Genomic DNA, 24,935 nt, shown 5'->3' on the forward strand with positions numbered 1-24,935 from the left:
ACAAATCCTTCGTTTAAAAAATACTGACATTATTAGGTCATTATGAATGACATAACTTTTAATAACCAAACCAACAATTTAAAGGGATAGTTTACTTTGAAATTAATTTGATATGTTTTAGCTTACCTCAAGGGCATCCAAGATGTACGCGTCTTTGTTTTCACACTTTCAATTTTAACATTTTTCGGTCAAACCTTTGTTGTCTGCCAGTCATATAATGCAGTTTAGGGGGTCCACCTCAAAGAGCATGCACAGAGAGAAGTCAAAATTAAGTACACATTGATGGCCTAAGACACGAAACAAGCAGTTTCTGTGAGAAAACGAACAGTATTTATATCGTTTTTACCTCTTGTTTACAGCCGTCGAACTGATCTGAATCAGATGTTCGACCGAACTGAGCCGTCTCTAAAGTTACGCCGGAAGTGAACTCTCGCGCGCCTAACGTCACGCACGGAGATTTCGGAAGCTTTACCTTTCACTAAATATATTTAGATATACGGGAAATCGCAATTTCGATATATCTAAATATGTTTATGAAAGGTAAAACTTCCGAAATCTCCCTGTAAACAATGCGTGACGTAGACGTGCGAAAGATCACTTTCGGCGTAACTTTGGAGAAGTTTCACTTCGGTTCAGTTGGACATCTGATTCAGATCAGTTCAACGGCTGTTAACAAGAGGTAAAAATGATATAAATACTGTTCGTTTTCTCACACAAACCTCTCGTTTCGTGTCTTAGGCCATCAATGTGTACTTACATTTACGAGTCATTAAATCATGTTTAATTTTGACTTCTCTGTGCATGCTCTTTGAGGTGGACCCACTGATATGGAATGACATCATTATATATCAGTGGTTGGACCCCCTAAAACTGCATTATATGCCCGTCAGACAACAACGGTTGACCAAAAAAATGTCAAAATTGAAAATGCTGTGGAAACAATGACACCTACATCTTGGATGCCGGTAAGCTAAAACATATCAAAAATTAATTTCAGAGGGAACTATCCCTTTAAGCCTCGTGTCTAAAGTTCAATGAAACTTTAGGAGGCTGTTTTGTCAGAGATTGTGACATGCTGAATGTGTGTGGGCCGGCTTTTGTTTTTGAACCCTATATATAGTATCAGAGAAGTGCAACAAAGCACAGCAATAGAATTAGTGAATGAGGAAGTAACTGTACACTGTCTTTATCTGATTACCCGTGTTGCTTGAATCTGGAAACGCACATGAAGTCAAGAGTTTGCAGGAATTGAATTCACCCTGTTAATGTGATGAGATTGATTTGGTAGGAAATCTGCCCACTGTAAAGATGGGAAGAATTTATGATTCATCCCGTGACTTTACCAATTGTTCAAGGGGACAGTCAAATGGAGTCACAATATTCATTTTCCAAAACACACTTTTAATATCAACAGCAAAAGGATACTATTAGAGAAGCAGAAAGCGGCAATATTTGCAAGCAACTAATGGATTTTCACACAAAACAATGAGAATCACAGCAGTATTACTGACATTATATACGAGTATACAAATGGACGAAATGCTTTCCAATGATCAAGATCATGAATCCAGCTTCCTTCAACGTTCATAAGTAATTAAATGTAGTTAAAACACAGAAAAAAGCGCTAAAATCTTTTTGACTACATTCATTTTAGTTGTTTAACTTCACAGCATGACGTAACCAGACAAGACTTAAAGCTAAGATGCAGCCAATCAGAACACATTTAATGTTTAATATACAACTAATATGAAATTTTAGACCAATTAAAATTTCTCCATGGGCAAGGCTAACCTGACAAATGATCATATTGCTCTTCACAAACTGTTTGAGGTGTGTTCACATTAACAGAGATTAAATTGCCGAAGTTTAGTTGCATGATAGCTGCTGACTACTCGGAAACCAATCATGTCATGTTCACTGTCATGCAAAAAAACGAGTCCCCAACAGTATCCACGCCAAAGTGATTCCATTGACACACCATTTTTTAATGGTTACTCTATTTGGTGCCTAATAAGAGATGTCATTTACATTACATTTATTCATTTAGCTGACGCTTTTATCCAAACCGACTTACAATTGCCATATATGTCAGAGGTCGCACGCCTCTGGACCAACTAGGGGTTAAGTGTCTCACTCAGGGACACATTGGTGTCTCACAGTGGATTCGAACCCGGGTCTCTCACACCAAAGGCATGTGTCTTATCCACTGCGCCATTAAACAATTAAACATTTCCCTTTCTTTGTGTTTTCAGTTAGAAAACTGAAAGTTTGGTTAGCAAGTTAAGGGGACATTTACACAGAACGTGTTTTTGCATTTAAAAACATGAGATAAAAAACAATATCTATATAAGTTAACCGGCTTTGTACTTCGGCATGTTTTCAGAACATTACGCCATGCACAAGATGCAAGCCACGAAAACAACGTTCAAGCTTCCATCTAGCGCTTGTTTACTGAGAAAAACAATAGAAATGCAACGGAGAATGCAAAAATGCGTTTTGTGTGAACGAACCCCCACAGCTTAGCATAGTGATGTACTGTTAACCAGATTTCACGATAACAAACTATGTTTTTATTCAGGAATTACCAACGGCAGAAGATTTGGTGGGGGATTTTAATTGTTGATGATTACATGAAAGAAATGAAATGAAAAATCATGGTGTCAGATTGATATGAATTACATGAATAAATCCAACTGCTACTTCAGAATCATGTCTAATTTGGTCTCCTTAATGCTGTTAATTGAAATTCCTCAACAGTTGAACTGTTCAGAAATGTTCAAAACATATATCATGTTATGTGTAACATTTAAATATTGACGTGAATTTGGGTCTGGGACCATTTACTCTACTTATCTCTTCTGCTCTTAAAACCCACACAATAAATTAGAAAATGACAGACACATTTCATAACTGGCACAATAGAAGCAGTTGAGCAGCATATATAGCTCCCTTTTTACAAGAAAATGCAGTGGCTACCTGCTCCTCCTACCTTTCGTTGGCTGTCATCAGCCTCAGTTTACCGTCCATTTTCAAGACCAGTGACTGAGCAGGTGATTTACTTCATTTGTATACACTTATTACCTAACTGGAAGTCATAGTGCCAGCTGAACAGGTTTTTTAGCCAATAACAATTGACTAAGTCTTTTCCTGGTTCGGAATGATTTTCTAGTCAGCAGCGACTGTATATCCAAAATCCAAAAGTCCACAGTGGTTTTCAATGGTCCAGGTCATTCTCGCTCTTCACCGAGGGGAAAATGAGGCCTTCGATGTTCTCCAAATCGGCTGGATAGGCCTGATTCTCATTCACCATCTGACTGAATTGCACATCATTTATAGACGCCATGTTCAACATAGATTGGTTGACGTTTGAGTTCGTATCTGTGCCGTCTAAACCGAAGTTTAAATCAAGGATCTGGTTTAATAAAAAATGCTCTGAACCTGGCTGAGCCAAGCCTTGGAAGAAGGTTTCTAAAGCCTCTGGGTCCATGCTAATGCAACCGTCCTCTTGTTTAAAGTCTTCATTATAGTGGATTTCCTCCATGCCCTGGGTTAACATGTGGATGCCTCGATCCTGAACATTGGGAACGGTACAATCGGGAAGAGTGTAGAATGGATCAAAATGCTGTGACATGCCAGGCTCGTTCACAATGAGGTCTTGACCTAAGGGAGCATGGAAGGTAAAACTGATGTAGTCAACAACGTTTCAGAGAATGATATTAAGATTTTCATAAGAAAAAAGTAAAGAAAATATCCTTACTGCTGCATGGCTCGCTGAACTTGACATCCGATTTGATTTTTCTCTTGCGGTTCACTCCGTAGGGATCTGCAGATCAAAAGTGTAAATCAAATGAACCTCCCTTCAGTGTTATAGGGTGACATGAGCATGTGATGGCTAAAATGACACAGATTATAAAGGAATCATCTGTGTTTTGTAGACAACAGAAGACCTATTATGAAGCATTACAGTTTTCTCATGCATACTTTCAGTTTAAACTACCATAATGCTGCCTATTTATAAATCATATTTATGAAACTGGCACGGTGACACACCTTTTTATGCAATATTTTAGAAACTAGCAAGAGAGGAGGCGAGTCATTTCTGAATCATTTTGGAATTTTGGCTTCAGTTAATTCATCCTGTTAGCCTGCTTTTGTATTCTACTACTTTAAAACACAAGCAACCAAAAAAAACACACATAAGAAACATTTTTAGGATCATCTTAAGAATCAAAAATGATAATAATAAGAAATGTTTCACCAAATCAGCACATTAGACTGATATCTGCAGATCATGTGACACAGCATCACAGGAATAAATTACTTTACCTGTGAATTAACTTGGATGGATTAATTGCTCACCAGAAGACTAGTAACGTACATTTTGATTTCATGATGACTTTTAAATATATTTACATAGAAAATATTTTGATCAAATAAATGCAGCCTTGGTGAGCAGAAGAGACTTTTTTCGAAAACACTTAACATCTCACCAACCCCAGACTATTGAACAGTAGTGTTACATATTGTGGTAGAATTTGTGATACTTTTTACATTTTTTTATCTTAATAAAAAGAAGAAAAATCTGTTAAGATTTCATTTAAATAGTATTATCCTCAGTAAAGTCTCGGGGTTGCTGGAGCCTATCCAGCATCTTCAACAGGATAATATTTAATGAATTAATTTAGAAATTAATTCAGTACTTTCCTGTTATCTGGTCCCCACCATATACCATTTAGGAACTATAGTCATCCCTGATTGGTCTTAACCCCAGTGACGGGTAGGTTTAGGGGCGGGGTTAGGGGTAGGCCATCGTGGGGTCCGGATCCCACCATATAACATTTAGGAACTAAAGTCATCCCTGATTGGTCTTAACCCCAGTGACGGGTAGGTTTAGGGGCGGGGTTAGGGGTAAGCCATCGTGGGGTCCGGATAACAGGAAAGTACCATTAATTCTAATATTTTCATCTTTTGATTTTGAGGTGGCTTTCCTTACAACGTTCAGCCATGTTTGATAACTCACCTGCGTTGTCTGGAACATACGTGAACTTGACTGGCTCGCTGTCCATACGGTCAGATATGCGGCGTAGACACACGCTGACCTCCACCTCCTCAGATATATTCTGCTCCCTGAATGGTGGGGACTTGAAGACAATGGCGATTTGTCTGTGGACGTCCGTCTGAGCAAACTCCGCCTTGCCCTCCCAGTCCTCCGTGCTGAAGATTATCTCGATGTCATCTATAGAGGATCCCAGATATACAAATTAGTTGTTTTAGTCCAACTGTTTTGTAAAGATAGCATCAAGTAAGATGTAATAGGAACTTGAGCAATTAAATGTGGCGTATCATGTTCAGGTACCTTTCTGCACTTTGTCACAGAGCATGTAGATTTCAGTCTTTCCTGTGCAGGGGCCTCTGACCACATTAAGCCGATTGATTTTCAGCTCTGCTGTTGTGGTCGCCTCTAATCAGACAAATACAAACAACCCCAAACATCATCTGCCAGGAAACTACCACGAAATTAAGTACTTTGGTAGAGTGTATTTTTGGCCTAACAAATATCTTGCTCTTACTCTTGTCGTAGATTGGGTTGGAAACCACAGGGGCGAGGGGGATTCTTTCCCCGTCCTTTCGTTCCAGCTCACACTGGAAACACAGTCTCACAACGTTCATGTCCATGTCTTCAATGCTCTTAGAGTGGCCCGCTGGGGGAGAACGAGACAAAAACACACAAAAGTTGTTCATACTTGGCTACAGCGGAAGTGTGTTATTAGGACCATTGAGAATATGGCGTTGACCTCATTATAATTAAATTTTCAAAAATAATTTATTCAATACTGAAAAAATATTAATAAATTGCTTGGTAAATACTTTTTCTTGCTCTTTTACCTCATATTTGTGGGACACATTTTCTGCAAAGCTGCTTTGAAAAGCACTATACAAACAATAATAATAAGTATTTTATACTTCGAGTTGTGCTATAAGCTTAGCAATATGATGGTTGAGTGTTCTTATGCACTTCATGTAGCGTAGACTTATGCATGTATGACATTCCATTGCTTACTAGGTTGGGGAAACAGAGTCTGCAATTTCATTTAACGACTCACTGTTAAAAGGATCAATATTCTTATTCCTCCTCTTCTGCAGTGAGGCATCAAGTTCCTTCCTCCGCACACACTGGATGCCCAGATTTGCAAAGCTGGAAAACACCAACATACTCAGGCAGGAAATAACTTTTTTACACACTCAGATCACGTTCTGCTACGCATGCTGGTCCATTGAGGTTAATAGAAATATACCTGTGTCGACGAGCGCTGTGAGGATTGATGTGGATGACACAGATGCCATCCGAACAGTCTTTCCCAACCAAGCAGTGTGGGTGTGGCCTGTACGGGATGTCTTTTGTCACGAGAGACACGGTGACCATCACTTTCTTGATATTGTCAATGGGGCCTTTAATCTAAAGGTAAAGAGATGAAATACAGTTTTACTTTTGCTTTTGCATGGCTTCTTTGTGGTTGCATTTTTGGCACAGGCTCCTTTGTTGAAGGTACCCATGTATGGACATTTATTTGCCAATGGAAAAAATGACGGGTGAACATGTTTAGTTGTGTGGTTTAAAGGTAAATCCCTCCGTCAAAGCCCACACATTGCACAACTCTTCAGGGAGCTTTCATTTTTAGCTGCAAAGACACGTTTAACTTAATTTCACAAACAACACCACAAACCATAATGGGGGAAGCCCCACTGTCTTGGGATAGTTGGTGGATTCCAGACACACCCACTAAATTAAATAAGGTGCTCAAATATAATCATGTAAATGGAAAAACTTGACTGCATAATTGAAATTAAATGAGAGGTTCACAAGGTCTAACTGATAAAATACTTAACTCCTAAAAATACGACTGTCAGCTCATTAGCGACCTTGCCAAAAGTTCTTCCTCAGACTTACTTCAATAGCAGGTAGAGTTTTGCTGGCGTCAGTGCTGGAGGCTCCAAGGATGCTACCCGCTGATCGTCCTTCGCACTCATAGCGAAATCGCATGCCACGCTCCTTTGGCTGCTCCACCACCACCATCTCAGGCTTTTCCAGGAAGCGCTCCAGATGTTCTGTCCCAGACTGCTGAGGATGAAGACACTGGGGTGCTACAGATGCCTGTCCCCGTCGCTGAGGAGACCCTTTGTGGCCTCGCAAGGAATGCATTGATGCAATTTCAGGAGTTTTCACGGTTGGGACCTGGTCAAAGCTGAACGGATTCTGTGGGAAGAGAGAAGCAAACTAAATTTTTGCAATGGAAGAAAATGAATTGCGCTTTCCCTTACTAAAGTTGTTCTAGGTGGTTGCTGGAACATTGCTATTCATTTCGTACAGTATACAGCAACTAAAATGTCCTGAAAGGTTGCCAGTTTTATGCCCTATTGCTAAAATTGTTAAAGTGTTCTGTGTAGTTTTAAATCACAGGGTGGTTGCCAGGGTGTTACTATGGAGTTGTTAATGTGTTCTGAGTGGCTTACAAGGGTGTTGCTATGCGGTTGCTAAATGTGTTCTAAACCACTTTTAACAGATTAAAGGAGTGTTCACACCATGAACAATAACTATAAAGATAACTATGATAATATTATTAGTGTCCACACTAACGCACGATTACATTAATTATTGTAAGCATTGAATGGAGTTTGTTGTCTGTCGCTTTAATTTCTTTTTAAAGTCGGGTGGATTATGATTGCTTTTAAAGACCCCCTGTAGTGAAAATCAAGTTTTACATATGGTTTATATGTCTATGTGGTATTTTTTAAGACAAATTCATCAGTCAACACCATTGCTGAGTATTTTCTCCGTAAAACGGCAGTGAACCAAAGACAGTCCCAAAAACATGGTTTGAAATCGCCTGTGTGTTTTACGTCACAAACTCCATTTTAACCAATCACGCCAACATGAGGGCGGGATTTAGCACATCATAAACTGTCAGTTTATCCCGGCCAATTAATTTTTCTGTTTATATTTTTCAAACCGTAAGGTTGGTGGTTCCAATCCCCGGTTCCAGTGTTACGGGGTACGAATATTGAATACATGAATGGCGACTTTTGTTTTTGCCTTTTTTGTGGTGACTTTTGACGAACGTTTTTATCGTTCATCAGCAAAAAAAAAATCTCTGTGTCATTACCGTAAGTTATGTTGTGGACTTTCCTATTCTTAAAGAATTCGAAAGATTATTAAAACTTTATCGTTATTATATTATATTGTCTTTGATGTGCACTGTAATTTACAGCTGGATTTCCCGATATCAAATAAATTAACAAACAACTGAATAGAGCAAGAGACTAAACAAACAGATAAATGAAGCAATGCCAAAAGGCTTTACTTGTTTCGATAAAATAAAGGGCATGCCAATCACTGAATAATTTAGATTGCAAACACCTGCACAATGAATCAGCAACACAAAGGGTTCAGAAAACCACATCGAAAACCAGCCTGTTTTACTACCACATTGAAATCACAAGTTCCTTTTCGGACTTTCCAATATTTGATATCATTAATGGAAAGACAAACAATTCACATCCAAATCACTATGCACTATCAACAATTGAAAACCAAACAGATGTCAAACAACAGTGAGAGAGAAAGAGAAAGTGAGTGTGCAAAAGAGAGGGGGAGGGAAAAAAAGAGAGTGAATAACAGTTTGTTTGACACATGCAGAACATTTAAAGACAATGAACATAAAGAACATGATTGTAAAAAATAAATATAGGAACAAGTTTCAAAATGTTGAATTTTTGACGGACAAACACCAAGTCTGGACATGCCTGAGAATGGACTCAGATCGCTTACACAAAGAACCGCTGAGAAGAGCCAGAAAGAGCATGGTGAAGAAACAGGAAGCTCATATAGCTAGATGAAAACCAGCCAATGAGAATGTAAGAAGCAGAGAGGAGGGTATGTGCCTGTCTCCCTTTTGTATGGGGGAGAAAATCATGAGGGAAGAGAACTTTAACTGAAGCAGGCATCAAATTACAATCATCCTTCAGTGGGCAAAAAAAGCTTGATGTTATGAACAGGTTTCGATGTCTACCAATAAACGTAAGACAGTTTGTATGGCAAGTGAATACACTAAATAAGCCACAGAATTTGTGGCATCATTCATGAACAAACAAGGTCGGATGAGTTATGCACCAAATTGAATTGTAGGGTTAAAGGGGAAGCTCACCTAGAAATTAAAATCATCATTATGTTGTTCCAAATCAAACTGAGGAACATAAAAGAAGGTATTTTGAGAAATTTCTCAATGTTTTTTTTCCATACAATTAAAGTCAGTGGTCACCAAAACTATTCAGTTAACAACATTCTTATTCTGTGTTTTGCAAAAGAAATAAACTCATACAAGTACTCACAACACGAGGGTGAGTAAAAGATAACAGAATTTTAATTAATTATGGGGTGAAAACACCCTTTAAGGATTTCAAAACACTATAGACAACTGCTCTTCCTGTTGATTTTAGTGTAACATCAGACTCACTTGTGGAGCTAATCCTCTGGAGACCAACTGTGGAGCGCTCCTCCTGCTTCTACATGGTGGATCAACTGGCTGGATGTCTTGGTCCGCAGGTGGAGGAGGAGGACCAGGGAGCCTCGGCTGACTCGGCTCTTTAGTTGTTTTCTCCAAAAGGTACTCGTTTATAATGTCTGTTCAGAAAGAGTTTTGACGAACATAAACTCGAGGTGTAGATAAAGAGACCACTTAAAAAGTACAATTCTATCATTCACTTTTTTTCCATGGAACACAAAAGCAGATGATCTCATGTACTTTCACTACATGGAAAAAGATGGTAACTGAGGCTGTCATGCTGAATGTACTGTATAACATCTTTTTTGGCACATGGAAAGTCTTGGTTGAAAACACAAAGGTGAATAAATAATGACATCGTTTTATGTTGTTAAAAGGATAGTTTGACAAACAAACTTAGTATATTTAGGGAAAGGAACAGAAAGTGGACAAAAAAGGTCAGCCCACAATGACTTTACATTTTGCACTCACCTAGATCTAAGGCTGCACAGGGAGACAGGAGAGAAAAACAAGACAAAAAAACAATTAAACATGCGCATTTCCAGAAAACGAAACTGAAAGCAAATTATACATATATATTACATAAACGTAGCAGTTAAGGACAAACAACATGTCATTTCAAAAACGTGTCTGCATACAACAGCTTTTCTTTATTATTAACTCTGATAAACAAACCCACTTACAAGTCAACACATTACTACAGTAGAGACATACTAAACCATTATAACCGTTCAAGACAATAAAACAAGACAGTCGCGGGCCTGTTAGTGTTATTGTTTCGATACAGGCCTAACTATAACTTTGGAAACACCCACTGCTCTTGGAAAACAATTCCTTTTTTATTATACTTTAGTATCATAAAACGTGATATAACGTGACATGACGTTTGTTATCATTTGTTCGACTTCATTGCATCATTTGCAGTATTAGTAGTTGGTTTGTCTCGAAGTGTAGTATCGTAAAACATGCTGAATCAGAGTGACAGACAACAGGGCCGAAGTAAGAAAGTGAACTGACCTCCATTTTCCGCAGTGCCGTTCCGAATGCTCATGTTTCTCATTGCAAGCACAATAACGGAGTCTCTCTGGTTTCTACTTGCACTCGTAGGTCGTTATTGTGTTGAATCTCTGTGCTTGAAAATCCACCGAAACAGCGTCAAGATCATCAGACCCGCGTTACGCACTCATTTCCGGGTGCTGCGCCTGTTTTTTTTTTTTTTTTTTTTTTTTGGAAGCGCTGAAGTTAACGGAAGCTTTTGGGAACGAAATCTCCGAATAATGTCAGAGAGCGCTGTTTGTCTTGCACACCCACTTACGATTGTGATATGACAAACCGTTCGCCCTCGTACTTCTTTCTCTTGATAGAGTCAGTAGTCTGTGGGTGGAAATCCCCCTACGTCACAACTGGGGAAACCCCAAAGATTCGTCGCCATGTCAACGACTAACAACAACAGGTGAGTTTCTTTCAAGAAAGCGCATCAGTTATTATCATCAGATGAACAATAAACACCGTCCAAAAAAAAAAAATAACCTAACTGCGCTATGGTTTTCCATACGTAAAGTAGCCTAACAACAATAATAATTGATTTACTTTATATTATAGCCACAATATAAAGTAACAACAATTATTATAATTACGCAACAATTATTTAAAATAAGAATGTTAAATAATCAATAACGCACAATTTAATATGTTAAATTACTTTATACAAATAATATTAGCGGTAGTATATATTATTACAAATATTTAAATTATCGGGGAGCGGACACACAGAACAACACCTATTTCTAGAGAGGGTTACGTTATGTGTTGAAAGTCACGTGATCTAGAGTAAATGTGGCACAATAACAGGGTGTAATGAAGCACATGATCGTGCTGTTGTTTTCATCATTGCGTCAGCCTCTAATAATATATTACAGCACCGGTAAGGTAGTAAAGGGTTAGCCAATAGCTGCAATAACGCGTGTGATTAGATTTATTTCACATAATTGTTTTATTTATCGCCTCTGTCAAATACAGTGAAAGTTTCCCGTATCATAGGCTATAAATGATATTTCTTGAGTCAAGATGTATTTGTATAATATGAAACTTAGTCTTGACATTTTCCCTCGGCCAGTTGGTCATATGACAGACGTCCATAAATTGATCACGTGAACTCTCCCACGCGAAGCAAACCCCCAGATTCAGCCAACTGCTCTTTGAGGTCACCATGCAATGCCGTCACCAATCCCCATCACCCGACTGTTGCCAAAGGATTTCGGGCTTAAGTTTGGTGCGTGCAGTAGCCCGCTAACCAAAACTACGAGTGGATCTACTCTACGTGTCCCCGTCAACACGTTTCACGGTAAAGTCGCCCACAGACTGTGGTCCTCAGTGATCCACTGGCGAGAACTTCAGGCTCTGGAGCCCATCGGCAGCGGTGGATTCGGAACGGTGTTCAAAGCCACATACTTTGGCGAGACTGTTGCTGTGAAAAAAGTGAGATGTGTGAAAAACAAACTGGCTTCGAGGCAAAGTTTCTGGGCGGAACTCAATGCTGCGCACTTGCACCATCAAAACATTGTGCGCGTGATTGCGGCAACCACGTGTACTCCTGCGCACCTCAACACTAAAGACAACATCGGAACGATTGTAATGGAGTTCGCTGGAGCCCTAAATCTACATCAGGTCATTTACGGACTCGCAGCCCCGTTGCCTATGGATAAGTGCGTGAAATATTCAATAGACATCGCTCGCGCGCTCCAGCACTTGCACGCGCATGCCACAGTCCACTTGGATTTAAAACCTGCCAATGTTTTAGTATCACAACAGGGTGTCTGTAAGCTCGCAGATTTTGGCTGTTCTTTTAAACTATCAAGCAAAAGCGACACCGTGGTGACGCATCTGAGTGAAATCGGTGGCACGTTCACTCACCGCGCGCCCGAGCTGCTGAAAGGCGAGGAAGTTACTACGCGCGTGGACATTTATTCTTTTGGCATCACAATGTGGCAGCTCCTCACCCGAGAGTTGCCGTACGAGGGAGACAGACAGTGTATTCTATACGCTGTTGTGGCGTATAATCTGCGTCCATCCTTCACTAGGGATGTTTTTATTCAGTCATCTTCTGGAAAGACATGTCAAAAGCTGATCAGTCGGTGTTGGGACAGCGACCCCAACATCCGACCGACCGCAGATCAGCTCGTCAATGAACTTTCTTTGATATTATTGTGAATTTGCACGACAAAATTTATTTAGATTTTTTTTTATTGTAATGATGTTTAATATTGTAAATGTTTGCATTTTTTATTGTGAAGCAAAATATTTTTAATATATAAAGAGCTTTAATTAAATGTTTTGTTTAAATCGAGCCTTTTGTAATATTTTTGAGGTTATTTTCCTTAATGTTTACACAGAAATGTGAGAAGTTGATAGCTGAACGTTTGTGAAATAGTTTCTTTTGTAAGATAAATTTTATTTTATTTATTAGTAAATAAACGTTAAGTTTCCGCATGTTATTAATTATCGTTTTACGCATAACATTAACCTTCTTGAAAAATATGACCGATTTTACACGTAGCCTTCTAGTAGTCGCCATTTTGTTCACCTGAATTGAATATTACGCAAATAAATGATTAATAAATTAAATGCTTTTTTCTTAAAAAAAAAAAAACGTTTGCGTGATGCTGCATCTACGGCGCTAGGTGTCAGCACAGCATTGAAATCCGAAATATTGTGCATTTTCAATGTATTTACATTTATGAATATATAACTTTATTTGCTTTCGTTTAGCTCCCGGGATCCTTTTTGGTTTATAATGTACAGAAGGTGAAAACACGTATTTAAAATAAATTTAGGTTGACGAGTCAATTTGTAGGTTAACATCCAGAATTCTGCCAAGCTTTACGAAAACAGTTCTATCGATTTTTCTTCATCATAAGTGACAACAAAAAGCTATATTCCATACATTTGAGGCTTTCAGAAGTGTAACATGACTAGAAGGTAATACTTTTATCTTCTAGGGCCCATTATCATACTGCTTTATTATAAAAACACTAATTCCCAACCCTGATAAATCCAAATGTGCTAAACAAAAAACATCATTGGCCTGTGAATTCAAGTAATACTTTACTCTTTCTGTTCTAATGTATATTTAATTCTCTCTCTCTCTCTCTGTATATATATATATATATATATATATATAAAGTTATGGAGGCAAATGTCTTAGCGATAGTAACCACAAAACATTTTTTCTGGCAAGATATTCATACCAAACCCAGAGAGAAAGTGTACACTTCATATGGTGCAACCAAATGTTGAACATTTTTGTCCTGGTTCATTGAAGAGTTTCAGTTTAAAATCTTTGCAAAATGTGTATGTTCCTTGGATGTATTTAATGTTTTAATGAGACCAATGTCACACCTGTTAAAAGCCAAAATGCAAAATACACAAGTCTTGAGACATGAAGAAAACAATGTCCACTTTAAACTGCACTTATGCTTTACTATAAACATGAGTGATGAAATTTTGGAACGTACCAAAATAAAAAGCTTAATTCAGAATTACGGCACACAAAAAAACAGGCATTGCGTCTCACGCATTCTTGGACTGTGCTGTGCTGTGTCGAGCCGAGCCGGATGTGACGTGGTGTTCCAACTGTGGAGTGTGAATGTAATGGAACTAGTTCTCAGTTAGAAAACTGGCAATTCAGCTATTGCTAGATGTTTGACGTCATCATGACAACATTTTACAAGCTGAGATGCTGTACAGTTTTAGGACATAAAAAAATTTAGAGGCTTAGAAAATAATCATGATCAGTTATTAATATATACTTATATTAATACCTACAAGGCTGTTATTTCTTTATTTTTTGTTCAAGTTTGCAACATCAATTCTTGTTTTAAAAACGTGGAAAGTCTCTGTCTTGTACAGGGTAGCGTTTGAACAGAATTGGCTTCTTTTTTTTTTCTTGGCCGCCTCCATCCTACACTACACAACGCTGCTTCCTGGTATCCCTTCACACATGGAATGAACAGAACATAAGTACACAGAATCAGGAGAACAGTGAGGCTGGATTTGGCCTCTTTTCCTAACTCTTATCCTTCAAAAAAACTAAATGATATGTACTGCACTCACCCTATTCATTCCGGCCAATGGGATTTAATTATGGACCACCTAACCCTTCAAATTATTAGTGTTACCAACCCAAAAATATACAATACAGTACATCACATTTGACTTCACTTTGACTGCAAAAATATGGGAGATTGAAAAAGAATGATTTCAGGAACTCTACATTAAATATTTCTTTTTCTGTGGATCCCACACAAGAGGAGGAACGTTGAACTGAACTTATTTCCTGCAGTCTTTTACGTAATACCATAACTCCAGTTCCCTTCCCTGACAATTAAACATAAATTCAGCCTTGCAGATGCATTATCACACCATCGCAAGACCAGAGGGCGAGAGAGGGGGTTAAAAGGGGTTAATCATTTTTCTTCTCCCCCTCTGATTTATCTGTGATGGCAGCGGTTGTTTCGGCAGCTTCTGGCTGGGTTGAGCGGTCCTTGCTCGGGTCAACTCCGCTGGTCCCGAACTCGTTGACACGGTTGGGATCCACTCTGTAAATCCAGCGCTGGTACAGATAGATGAAGAAGACAACGTCTGTGGAGAAATGGCGGCACAGCTAATTATAGAGTGGAAAATACTAGCAGGATTAATCGACAACACTGAGTCATATCATCAAATTCAAAATGAAACGTATGAGCACGTACCATCTCTGAGACAACCTATTCTGTACATCATTGGCATCTTGATGACAAAGGCAAACAAGTCATCTATAAAGGTATTCAGGGCCTTGTAGGTGAGCATCCTCCAGGGAAGATGAGCTACTGACTTCATCTTGTAGTTGATGAAGAGCTGTGGTGTCATGGTGATGAAACCTGTAGAAAAAAATGATGAATGTACTGTTCAACCTGTCTACACAGTCTGTCAGTAACGCTCTAATTAGTTTCTGTTTCTATAAAACCCCTTCTTCTGAAAAGCGTGGTGATTGGTCAACCACTTCCAGCCTATTTCAAAATGTTATGCCCCCTTACCATAAGTTTCAACACACTACTAACGTAACTCAACTAGGGCTCGCCCTATTTTCTTTTTGTATGCCAAATTACTGGAAAATTACTTAAGTTGTGACATGTCAAACTCAAGTGGAGGCGTTTCAGGGAGTTCAGAAACAGTGCTTACTGATATAGAGAACTCCCTTTGGAGTGACTTTGCAATTTTGCAGAGCCTTTTTATGCTGAAACAGCAACATTTCACACTAAAGAAATTTGAAAATGTAAAAAAAAAAATAGCATAATAGGTTCTCTTTAAACACTAGTCAAGGTTTCAAAAATCTTACGCTCAAGGTAAGAAGCTAAAAACATCAAATAAAATGAACAAAAGTACAAAACACAGGGCAAAGGTCAATCTGAATGTGTATAACTTTAACAGCTGTACTTAAATTTAAAGGCACACATTTTCCCAAAAATGTTTTTACCACCCAAACATTCTAAAATCTCAAGCAAAACATGCTGTCAAGCACACTAATGAAAGCGTTTTTTAATTAGTTAACAGGAAGTACTTTCACAAAATATTTTTAAATGACAAGTTTTGTAAGTTTTTGTAAGTTAAAGCTGCAGTCCGCAGTTTTTCCTCTTTATCGCCATCTCTGTTTGAAATCTGCAATTGCAGTCATTCGCGGAATTATCAACTTCACGCGAGTTGTAGTTCGACGCCGCACAGCGCAAATAAACAAATTGAGGAGAGTGTGAAGCTGTCAGTCACTGCGTAAAGACACAAATACATGCTCGAATCTTCCGCAGAAATCCACCAGTACCACTGGAATTAAAAACATTAAAAGCCTACCACTTTGAATCGAGCTACGGCAAGCAGATAACGTTGAATACTGGCTGGTTATGCATTTACTCAAATATGTATTTTGGATCATTTTAACCCAAAAAAGCTGCGGACTGCGGCTTTAATGCTGAAATGTGTCATTTCTGTTCTACTAGCATCACCAAACAGAATTACAAGCAACACTATTAGCGACACAGATTAGTGAAGCTAGGGTCACAAGTTTGATTCCTAGAAAATGTCAATCTTGTGCAATTAAAATGGGTTTGAATTAAAGCATCTGCAAAATGCATAAACATGAAGTACCTGCATCCGAGTGTTAAAATGAAAGGTTTTCCCATTACTTTCATTTCTAAATCGTTAAATACCAATGTGTCAACATACATTAACTGCCTCCCGGCTAACTACCGGATTCCACACGTGACTGTGTCCTTGCAGACAGTGCTCTCTTTTTCTATTTACAGAACTGTAGAAAATCCTTTGGGCCTTGAAGATTAAAAAGTGAAATTCCCCTTTGTAAGCTTATTCCTCAAGCATCTAACCTGAGCATTCTTGCAATTATTAGAAACGCAATCAAATGAAGCCATTACAAACATGAAGTAAAGCCACACTTACCGAAGGTTAACAAGAACCCATAAAGCATACTCAACACCCATGAGTACCAGCCTTTGTGTTCCACATATAATAAGCTATAAACTGCATAGCATCCAAAGAGAGGGTACAGCAGCCAGGACAGGTACTTAAAGGCCATCTGGGGAGGGGGGAAAAACAACAAATATTAATCATTAAACTTATGGGTTTGATGAATGAACATGCAGCTAAAATGTTTCTTACGTCATCATAGATTTTGGTTGAAGACTGCACATATGTGGACTTGTCTTTAAAACTCAGTCGTGGCACAATTCCAGCAATCCTGTTCTCTCTGTCCAACTAGGAAAAGAGAAACAAGAATCAACATCTAGATCGAAGAATTCAAGCCTAGGCATTCAATGCCTGGTGGTAGTGGCATCATCTCACCTTGACGTCCATGACTTTGGTAATCTTCCAGAAATCGATGAGCAGGCCGATGAATACGCTGACCTGGACGACAAAGTTGGTCTCGTTGTCCAGGATATAGAGCAGCACTACCAGAGACTGGAACACCCCGAATATGATGGAGCGCACAGACAGGCCCTCGAGAGACTGGCGGCTGTTCCAGAACTGGATATCTGCAGACAAAGTGAAATGAGACACACCAGAACCCAAAAGTCTCAATCAACTACCACACGCATCAATATTTATTTACCATTCTTGAAGGCCAAGAACTCAAAAATGCTGTGGACGATGGAAACCACAATGGTCAGGCCCAGGAGGTAAGGATTGGTCTCAAGTAGAGCCACCTGTTCAGATAATAAGCAAGATGGCATTAGTCAAGTTAGTTACTCTGCTTGTAATTTGAACATTACATCACTCAATTTATATTCATGAGTCAGGCAGAGGAGGTTATAACTAACACTTAAAAGCAATACAGATTTTTCCAATAAAAAATTGTGGTTCCAATAGCCACAATAAAACTGCATTTTATTTCTAAATAATTAATTAAAATAATTCAACTAAAAGAAAAACACTATTGTAAAGACTGTGGGGTGGATCCAAACCTGTATGAATAATTATTAATTATGATATGCAAATTCCCCATATGCAAAGACTCTTGGGTGGATCTGATCATGGGGAATTTGCATATCATAATTAATAATTATTCATACAGGTTTGGATCTGCCCAAGAGTCTTTTCACTATACACTATGATTTTTTCATTAATATTTAAAATATTCTAATAAGTATATAATAATAATATTATCATCATCATTAACACTATGTCAGTTTGTTTTGTGATGTAAAAGGTCTAAATCAATTTAATTTTTGTTTTGGACCATTTAATATATTGTGTTGCTTATGGATATAAAAACATGAGTTAATATAAAACCGAGTGAAGTACAGACCTTAACAGAATCCTGGTCCTCATCCGACTGCTCATAAGTTTCCTCGCCCAGGAAGTTCCAGGGGGAGCGGGCACTCTGAGCGGCATATAACTGCCAGCGCCACAAGGAGAGGGGGCAGTAGGAGAGTCGAAGGGGCAGATTCTCCAGGGTCTCATTTATAGGGTAATAGTCCTTCTGCAGGTTCCAGTAGTCATTGAAATATACAATGGGATAGTAGTCCCCACTGACAGCATCAAACTTCACATCTGAGAGAAACAAAAGTACTCAGGTTAAACAGAGGTGATTCTAGGTCAATCTATGGCTTCGGACATAATAATATGAGGCACATAATAAAACTTACGCTGGTCAAGGGGTGGGGGGACAGAGCCTTTCACCCAAGCTGTGTGATCGTCCACCATGTTGATAGTGAGGTTGGGATGCCAATGGGATATGATCTCCACAGGCCCATGACTCTCAGCCCGCTGAGAATGCACAAACATAGCAAAACTTCACATATCTTCATTGACAAGGCAATCCCAGAATGCACAGCATAGGAAATGGATGGTGGAGGATCCAAGAGAAATGTCATTTATCTTATTTTAATGAGGCAGCTCAAGGTTTTGGAAAAGAGCTTGCGTCTTAAACATACCTTGATCATCTCCGGATCAGCTTCTGTTTCTCCCGTCAACAGGTTCTTGGTCTTGAGGAACTTCCTCCTCTTGTACTTGTTGAGCACTGTTGAAGTGGAAGTGTGTGAATACAGGCTCTAGGCTTTAAAGTGGGTTCACCCATGCACTGATAATGTGTTATTACAGCCCTGCTGACACAGACAAACGTGTGAGCAGCAAAAACACGTGTCACAGAGTGCAAGAAACAAAGGCAAAAACTGGACAAACTCACTTCGAGTGGTATGGACCGTGGATAGCCTGCGGTACTGGCCCTTCCGTTTGGGGTCTGGGTGGAAGCCACTCTTGGTGAAGTAAATGTGGATGTATATAGAGCCGTTCTGCTTCAAATTCTGTATGAATAGAAACAGGCAGGCTATCAGCAACAGTCACTCAACACAGATTTTATATACATAAAATTGTATTATTGGATTTTTACAGTGCCCACTAAATATAATTCATTCATTCGTTTAAAAACTTTTTTTTAAGACCAAGCATGTCTCAGATCTATTGCATCCACATTTACAGTACGTATTCACATCCCACCTCAGAGAGCTCCAGCTCTTGGTAATGCTCATAGCAGCCATCCCCCAAGTCCCCTGTAGACCAGTCTCCATAAACCAGATCTTGCTGGTACCAGAATAATGCTTCTGTATTATTAAAATCTGTAAATATCTCATTCTCTGAGATGTATACATATAAATCCTGTGAAAAGACAGGTAACCGAGAATATCATGTTATCAAAGCAGCTACAAACCTGACACTACTCAGGATTTGGTTAGGTGGTTGATTAGATATCCTGGTTATATATGTAAAATGCAGATGGGAAAAGTCTTGATTATGAATACCATAAGGGTGTCCTTGGGGAAGAGGTTTCGGCTGGGCAATCGCGGAGCTCCAGCTGGAGTGTTGGGATCTGGAGTTGATGGACCTCTGCGGAACCAGCTGCTTATAGCCCAGATGATAAAAATCCTGAGTAAAACACAAACACAAGAGCAAACTCATATTAGACTTCAGTTCTATGATGTTCAGGTGTAGTAATCTCAAAACTCATGATGCAGCAGTTGCATTATACCGTCACCTATTATTTGAGAAAGTTTTCCATAAAACAGTCCATTTCAGTATGAATAAAGTGAATTTGAAATACCACAGGAGAAGGTAATGACTGTACCTCCGACAATAAATAAAAATTGTGACCAAATATTGCATAAGTATGTTATGTTAACGTTAATATGCAAACCCCCTGACATCAATTAGAGGACCCAGAACAACTCAGACGTTCAGTTGCTATCCCCTCACGGGACATCCATTCTGTAATATATCTCTGGGCTTACGTTGGGGTTGTTGCAATATCTTCAGCAGGCAATACCAGTAAATGTTGACAATTAATCACAGCAACCCATGTCATTTATATTTATTTGCATAAATATTCCCAAATTAAAGCGTTAAAGTGCCCTGAAACACTATAGCATACCAAGCTAAAACCCAACCATATCTATAAGTTGCCATCCACATTACAGTTTTACAAAACAAACCACCTCTGTCTGTCGGGGACCAACGTGCGGGAATCAGGATGTTCTGAAAGTACATGCGTGGACACCATGGAGCGAAAAAAAAAACACACTTATAAAGATAAAAAATCAGTTAGGTTCACATTAAGGACTCACCTGAAGAGAACACCTTTAATCACCTGCCAGGCATTGGGTTGCGGCTGCTGTTGTTGTTGAGGGTCCTGTGCAGTCGCCACTGTCTGAGCGTCCTGACCTGAGGGAGCTGCCCCATTACTGCTCACCTACACAGAACATTCAGTAATGAACAAAATTACCATGAACATTTACTATACTACACATTGTGATAACGTGATGTTAGACAAAAAGATAGAACAAACTTTTTATCATTGTGCCCTTAACAACAGTTTTTTGTTTTTTTTTACACCATGGTTATATTCTAGGCTAATTGATAATTAACTAAGCAGATGGCCAAATTTACAACTATATTTACTTCATACATGATTACAATTACTTTCCTTAACTTTGACATATGATAGTGTGCCAGGCCAGCTAAACCTGTACTGACAAAACAGGAAATATTAATTAGAGAAAACAAAGACACAGGGATTATTTATTTTTTGCTAAAATGCATATCTACAAAAACTGATGAAACCAACTATGCTATACTGACAAAAACTGCTTTCTAAAAATGAGAAAGCCTGATGGAATTCTGCCATCAACTCAATCTAAAGAAAACTAAGCGTGACCAGTTTCAACTATGACCTAGAAAGAGAGATATCATGAATGTATTTTCACAATCTCATAAAGAGATGACTGTAGCTTTCATATAGCTCTGTATTCCTACTGTTCCAGCTAAAAGTTAATTGCTTTTATAGGAAATTATTTAGATTTGACACACTACAGGGACCACAATGATTCTGTTTACAATCCAGATGTCTAAAGCTTAGAAATAACAGCTCTGACATGACAAGTCAACAATACATCCTAAAAGGCTTGTCACCAAATTACATATAGAATACCTATTGTGGTCTAAACACAAAACCAACATGTGAAATCAAGCTTGGGATGATATTAACATTTATGTACTTAATTTAATCTTAAAACTCTACATTAGTGGGTCCTGGACTGGACTTACTGTTGTTCTTTACAGTCCTCAGCCAATGAACATCTTTCTGAATACGGGGTCCCCCAGGGCTAAGTCCTAAGACCTCAATTGTTTAAAACTAAAATCAGAGGCCATTGTAGCTTTCTGATGATATGACTTTAACCTAATCACAGATGACAGAATGACCTTTCTGGAAAAGGTGGAGACCCTAATGCTGTGTTGTCATGGTAATTTTGTCAACTGTGTCAACAGATCCATTTTAACCAGTTCACTATTTACAGAAACCCCATCTAGAGATTGGTTAACTTAGTGCTAATGAACATAATAATGAAAAACAAAACACATTGCAAATGAAAAAAACAAGCAAGATGAATTTAACTCAAAAAGATGTATTAATGACATCATGCCAGTTTTCTTTGTTTCCAATAAAATGAAAAAGATTCAGAAGTCACCAGAAATACTGAGAAAACATAATCCACTTTTGTTTACATTAAGCAGTCCACGTTTGTTTTGGAAAAAAAGGTTGGCAAACCTGAGCAATGTCTATGGTTCATAACACATATATGACCTTTATAACCTGTGTAATCAGTAACCACGGGGTTATTCATCCAGATGAGTGAAGCTAACCTTGCTACTAATTCAGCAGCAGGCCAATAGTAAGTTCTCCCTCCTGAGTCCTGACTGCGTTTAAGTCTAACTCAGACCAACCCCACTAGAAATGGATAACCAAAGTCTTTGAGTTCGCTAGAAAATTACAGAATGAAATCTCTGTATGAAAGCAGATCTCTATGAAAAGGTCTGATCATCCCTGACTTAAGCCACTTAAGTAGCTGACGACACAGCATAATCATTACAAAACTTCTAACCACAACTAACGTACAGTTCCTCCAACTGTACCCAAGATACGTGCTTTTGTATTACTAAAGTTATACGGTCTAACTGGACGATTAGTGACCAGGATTGCACAATACTGCCATCTTTAACCTGCTTTGACAAGTGAAGCTAACGTAAGAGCTAGGCAGCTAGTTAGCCAGCATGCTAAGAATAATAAACTTCAGACATCAGCTCATAACAGTAACGTTAATTAGAACAGTTTCTGAACAACCATATACAATATAGACTGTTTCTTAAAGGCAAGTCAGATGGCGCATTTGATGCCACGTTTGAGGGCATCAAAAGCGCTTTCAAACGTCATGATGCCTTAAAATGCTGTCAGGGAGCAGTAGTTTAGTAGTTTTTGAAATACAGCATGTGATAAAGAAAATTGCGTAAAATGACCTTTGTAAAACGGAGATGCGTCTATAATAATAAGTCAAACAATCGGACAAGACCCTACGTGACTAAGACAACATTGTTTTCTCCCCAATTGCATGCTGAATTAAAAGGGTCGCTGATTCACACCGGCAATCTGGAGTCTTTCCTTATAACGTGCAGGAAGCAAGTCTTTACTCTCGTGAAATTGTGGACTATATGAAAGCTATTCGTTGACAAGTCCATCTGACGCGTATAGTTTATTATTTCGACTATTCTTACCTCTCCGTTGCTTACGGACAACTGCTGTGTTGCTTCGGTCTCCTGCGCCGCCATCTTATCTGTCTCTATCGCACACTGTAATGTGGTATGTAATCTGACATATCGCGAGATTTTGTTTCTGAGAACTACTAATTTCCGCGAATCGGTTCTTTCGAACAGTCCATGTCACAGAACCGATTCAAAAAACGTCATGGATGATATTCAAGCTCCAAAGCGTTCCAAAAATCCATGCTACATAATGCTGTTTATTAGGTTTTGTTAATAAAGCTATTTGTTGTAATTTCATTCTATGACTCAGCTCTTAACATAAATAGGCTATGCACCACATGGTTATAGTTTTGGACTTTTAGTTTCAACTTTTATTTAGTTTTTCCAATTAGTAGCCTATTTAGTCTCGTTTCAGTTATTTTACCAAAGATGTTTGTTCATTTTAGTTTACATTTTTAATTGATTTTTATTTTTTCATTAAGTCATTCTCAACAAACATGCCTATTTTAATGAATGTACTATGATGCTCAGGAGAAGGCTAACAGCAAATTCTCAAATTCTAAACAATCAGCCATTTCAAATAAAAGATTAAGGCTGATAGTGATGTTGCCCACTAGAGGAGCCACAGGATAAGGCATATTTTAAACTTAATCCCTTTTTACCAGTTTCTATCCCTTTAAATGGAAATAAATGTTCTAGTTCATTTGTATACATATAATTTACTTATAGTAAATAATTAATGTACTTATAAATCTGTAAAATGCTTATTGATCATTACATGTTTAACCTTTTTAGACCATGATTGTAAATGTGAAACTCAAAGAACTTAACTCAAATATAATTTGACTTGAAAATAACCATAAAAGTAGACTTAAGCATAAACATGAGCATTTAGTGGTTATGGGCCTGATATCGAGGTATAGAAGCTTGTGTTGAGAACATAGACTGTAAAAAATAAGTCTCTAGAACGTCAGGTTTCGGCAGGTCAGCTCTCATATTTCATAATCCGAAATCGCTCCCTAAACAAAGAGCGCCCTATTTGAGGATATAGGGGGCGATTTCTTATTCAGCAGACTAATCTAGTAGACTAATGATTTACAAGGAACTTGTGTGATTAATCAAACAATGAACCTAATGAGAAAACAGGACACATGACTAGAACAACCAATGAATGAGAACAACACGAGACTTGGAAAGCACATGATTGATCACATTAGGAATCACATGACAAACAGGGAACCATGACCGTGACTAAACTTCAAAATAAAAGATATGAAACATGAACATGAGACCACCAGACAATGCTGTCTCTTCATTTAAATTGTGTATTTTTCACAATAATAGCCTATATTATAAGATTTCTAAAGACATATTGCTGTGGTATGAATAATAAAACAGACACTTGTGTGTTAAACTGCAAAACATAAGATTATAGAAACAGAAATGCTACAACATCATTTGTTTCAATTCACATGGTCCAAATGTGCTTGGACCCTGAAAACTTCTGCTTGCAGCTATTTAAAAAGGAAAAATATTTTATAAGTGGCCTAGCCTATATATTTTTTTTAATTATTATTATTATTTATTAATTATTTATTTAATATTAATATTTTTCAGTTAACTCACACGAGTAAATTACTTGGCAGGGGACAACTTTTATTCCTTAGTTGGATTATTGACATCCAGCAAATAGAAACAACAACCATGGACTGATTGAACATTTTGTATCCCTTTATTTTTGAA

General features: G+C 38.2%; 3 protein-coding genes across 4 annotated transcripts; 1 reads left to right on the top strand and 2 right to left on the bottom strand.

Annotated features, from left to right (window-relative positions):
- Positions 1-1,380: 1,380 nt before the first annotated feature.
- On the bottom strand, positions 1,381-10,718 carry relb (RELB proto-oncogene, NF-kB subunit). 2 transcript variants are annotated; one of them, XM_039670368.2, is made up of 11 exons: positions 10,578-10,718; positions 10,032-10,043; positions 9,513-9,679; positions 6,950-7,255; positions 6,297-6,457; positions 6,105-6,196; positions 5,571-5,702; positions 5,357-5,461; positions 5,021-5,236; positions 3,758-3,823; positions 1,381-3,660 (listed from the first exon to the last, which is right to left on the bottom strand). In XM_039670368.2, the coding sequence occupies exons 1-11, from the start codon at positions 10,618-10,620 to the stop codon at positions 3,215-3,217; spliced, it is 1,746 nt and encodes a 581-aa protein (XP_039526302.2). In that variant the 5' UTR covers positions 10,621-10,718; the 3' UTR covers positions 1,381-3,214. The 2 variants fall into 2 exon arrangements, with proteins under 2 accessions (XP_039526302.2, XP_088977474.1); XM_089121348.1 differs by lacking the exon at positions 10,032-10,043 and having other exon boundaries at positions 10,578-10,716.
- Positions 10,719-10,894: 176 nt separating this feature from the next.
- On the top strand, positions 10,895-14,796 carry mos (MOS proto-oncogene, serine/threonine kinase). The gene is made up of 2 exons (XM_039670370.2): positions 10,895-11,013; positions 11,677-14,796. Exon 2 carries the CDS (start codon positions 11,775-11,777, stop codon positions 12,768-12,770), a length of 996 nt encoding a protein of 331 aa, XP_039526304.2. The 5' UTR covers positions 10,895-11,013; positions 11,677-11,774; the 3' UTR covers positions 12,771-14,796.
- clptm1 (CLPTM1 regulator of GABA type A receptor forward trafficking) lies at positions 14,452-23,344 on the bottom strand. Its single transcript, XM_039670367.2, has 14 exons — positions 23,205-23,344; positions 20,723-20,847; positions 19,904-20,027; positions 19,602-19,760; positions 19,291-19,408; positions 19,040-19,125; positions 18,752-18,872; positions 18,412-18,656; positions 17,716-17,809; positions 17,448-17,638; positions 17,265-17,360; positions 17,046-17,181; positions 15,311-15,478; positions 14,452-15,200 (listed from the first exon to the last, which is right to left on the bottom strand). The coding sequence occupies exons 1-14, from the start codon at positions 23,256-23,258 to the stop codon at positions 15,022-15,024; spliced, it is 1,896 nt and encodes a 631-aa protein (XP_039526301.2). The 5' UTR covers positions 23,259-23,344; the 3' UTR covers positions 14,452-15,021.
- Between the last annotated feature and the right edge of the window lie 1,591 nt (positions 23,345-24,935).

The sequence above is a fragment of the Pimephales promelas genome, chromosome 16, assembly GCF_988280905.1.
Source record: "Pimephales promelas chromosome 16, fPimPro1.hap1.1, whole genome shotgun sequence".
In the NCBI taxonomy this organism is placed as follows: domain Eukaryota; kingdom Metazoa; phylum Chordata; class Actinopteri; order Cypriniformes; family Leuciscidae; genus Pimephales; species Pimephales promelas.

Bases quoted from the DNA above. Each gene is read 5' to 3' on its own strand.
- relb (XM_039670368.2), bottom strand. From the start codon at position 10,620: ATGAGAAACATGAGCATTCGGAACGGCACTGCGGAAAATGGAG. The intron at 7,256-9,512 runs GTGAGTCTGATG...CTCTTCCCACAG, and splicing joins CCAGAGGATTAGCTCCACAA to AATCCGTTCAGCTTTGACCA. The intron at 6,197-6,296 runs GTATATTTCTAT...GGTGTTTTCCAG, and splicing joins CACAGCGCTCGTCGACACAG to CTTTGCAAATCTGGGCATCC.
- mos (XM_039670370.2), top strand. From the start codon at position 11,775: ATGCCGTCACCAATCCCCATCACCCGACTGTTGCCAAAGGATTTCGGG.
- clptm1 (XM_039670367.2), bottom strand. From the start codon at position 23,258: ATGGCGGCGCAGGAGACCGAAGCAACACAGCAGTTGTCCGTAAGCAAC. The intron at 19,409-19,601 runs GTGGGATGTGAA...CTATTCATACAG, and splicing joins AAGAGCTGGAGCTCTCTGAG to AATTTGAAGCAGAACGGCTC. The intron at 19,126-19,290 runs GTGAGTTTGTCC...CCACTTCAACAG, and splicing joins CACGGTCCATACCACTCGAA to TGCTCAACAAGTACAAGAGG.